General features: G+C 56.0%; 1 protein-coding gene across 1 annotated transcript in view; it reads left to right on the top strand.

The window, feature by feature from the left end:
• The window catches only part of PTPRN2 (protein tyrosine phosphatase, receptor type N2), a 269,989-nt gene that overhangs the window by 37,261 nt on the left and 230,225 nt on the right, over positions 1-2,503 (top strand). Inside the window, exon 6 of the mRNA XM_023523601.1 lies at positions 618-697. Within this exon, the coding sequence (XP_023379369.1) occupies positions 618-697 (80 nt within the window). The remainder of the gene's footprint in view (positions 1-617; positions 698-2,503) is intronic.

Genomic DNA, 2,503 nt, shown 5'->3' with positions numbered 1-2,503 from the left:
GGCACGTGATGGATGGTTTCTAAAGTACATGAGGCCTTCAGACGAGTCAAGTTGTTAGAAAAAGCGATAGTTTTCAAAATCATGTTCGATATAGTATTTAAACAGCTCTGAAAACTTTTGTGCATTTCTGTCTGCCAATTCCCTGCCAGTTATTTTTATAGTGAATGGTTCTTAATAACTTTGATAAGTTTTTAAATGGTTCCTGTCAAGAAGATTTTTAATATACCGCTCTGTTTCCTTCCTGCTTTGATTCATTCTGCTCCCTTGGGAGAAAAAGGAGAAAGCAGAAAATCTGTTTTCATAACCATTTTTTTTCCTGCAAGATATCTGCTTGTTATTGTCGGGCTGTCGGGGGGGATTTGAGGTCTTATGAGCGCACCGCCCTGCGGGTTTGGAAAGCAAAGCCTGTCAGGAGACCTAGTGGGAAGCGGAAAGGGTCCCAGCGTCAAGAACAGAGTCCCCCGGGGTGCCCCGGTGTGTGTGTCTGGTGAGTGTGTCCAGTGGGTGTGTCCGGTGAGTGTGTCCGGTGGGTGTGTCCGTGTGGTCCACACGCCTGAGGAGAGGTGGCGCCGTGTGCCCAGCTGGCCCTGAACACCTTTCTCGATTGTCTCTTGCAGTGTCCTAGGGCCAGCCGTGACCTTTAGAGTGAGCGCCAATGTCCAGAACGTGACAACTGCGGATGTGGCGAAGGCAGCAGGTAAGGCTGTTCCTACACGCGCATGCACACACCCTACAGGCAGGCGGGAAGGGCGGCCTCCCCGTATCCCAGCTTTATGGGGGTGATGGTGAGGGAGCAGCACAGTGCCCGGGGCTGTGCCGGGCTGTGGGGCGTGGCCGGGCGGACAGCCACACCCTCCCTCCAGGGTCAAGGGCAAGTGTGCAGGGGCAGTGGCCAGGGTCCGCGGCAGCGGGTGAGGATGTAACAAATGCGGGTTCGCTCTCCGCTTGTCCTGAGGACCCCTTACGAGCACCGGCTCCCCTTCGGCCGTCACCGAGCGAGACAGCGCGGGGCCCAGCAGAAGCCAGCAGCTTGGTCATGGTCTCAGTTTAGAGCCCAGCCGCTGGTCAGGCCCACACACGCCCTGGGCCTGCTGAGCGGTCCCTGTTACGTGACTGGCGTTTGTCACCAAGTAGAAAGCACGAAGCTCAGCCGACCGGGGTCTCAGCGCACAGAGTGCTGCTGGAGACAGTTTGCGGCATCCTCAACGACGTCGTACGGTCGTCTGCCCCGTGAAGGGACGTGGCCGGCATCCCGGAGCCTGCCTGCGCTGATGCTCGGCACTGGGGCGCCGCTCGGCGGTTAGGGCTCTCGTGCGCTGTCGTCGTCTGTGAGGGACGCGGCTGCACGGGCTTCGCGTCAGCCAGCGCTGTCGTTGCTAACACAGGAAGGAGCTAGTTCTGATGAACTCCACTCCCTTTCCCCCAAATGTGAAATGCAGCAGAACGTTCTGGCTGATTCACGGATTCGAATGTCTAGTTCTCGTGACTGGAGCTGTGACTGGATCGGCGCCCGCGAACCAGTCTCTCTTTGCCACGATGGTAGATGCCCCGTTAACGGCTCAGCTGGCTGCGGCGGGCTCCCCTAGCTGGGCGTCCCAGCGTCCCCGGTGACCACCCTTACTCGCTGACAGTGGGGCCTCGGGGGCCAGGTGCTTGGGGTCGGAGAACGCGTTGCCAAGTGTACCTTGCTCTGGAACCCTGGCGGCCCTAAGCTCTGCGGAGAGCGGCCGCCCCAGGCTCCGCGTGACTGCGCCTTTCGTCGTGAGGTGGGGCCCGGGCACGTCTCGCAAAGTCGTGAAGCATCGTTAGGCAGCCGAGCTGCTTCCTGTGGTCCCGGGGGAGAAGTTGGCACCTGTCACTAAACACCTGCCCTGCGGAGGAGTGGGGTCCGTGTGGGCGGCTCCAGCCCCGTGGCCACGGGCTCCCTCCCGTCCTCAGCATCCGTCTGACCGTCCCGACTCCCCAGCATAGGTGATAATCGAGCATATTTAAGCCCAAATCAGTATCAGATTTTCACACAGAAACGCACTGACCATGATTCTGCCCCGGCAGACCCTCCGATGTGCGAGTCTCGGAGCTTGTTGGAACCGGGGGCGCTGCGGACGGACCGAGCCAGGTCTTCTCATCTTCTTGATCATGACAGCGCACTCGCCGACGGTGGCCTGTCATTGATTTCATTGCTTTCTGGGGGAAATGAGGTTGATTATTTGAAATCTCATTCCTTGGTCATTTTAGCCTCGTTCATTTTATGCACTAACGTGCTCTTCCGAGGCTGAAATTACACATGAAATATGTGTTCGAGTGTCATGTCAACAACTTTCAAGAATAATTTCGAATTCGTGAAATTATTCCAGTGCATTGACATTAACGGTCACAGCTGTGCAAGACCGTGTTTCTTGCTGTAAATGTAAAAGAATCAATAACGAACGCAGTTTAAAAAATTAATTCCTTTTGTATCTGAATGACTCTGATGTTTTGAATGTGCCTGATGTGAACAGGAAAA

The sequence above is a fragment of the Pteropus vampyrus genome, unplaced genomic scaffold (assembly GCF_000151845.1).
Source record: "Pteropus vampyrus isolate Shadow unplaced genomic scaffold, Pvam_2.0 Scaffold396, whole genome shotgun sequence".
Lineage (NCBI taxonomy): Eukaryota > Metazoa > Chordata > Mammalia > Chiroptera > Pteropodidae > Pteropus > Pteropus vampyrus.
The sequence above is the reverse complement of the archived record's forward strand: the minus strand, read 5'-3'. Positions and strand labels throughout refer to the sequence as shown.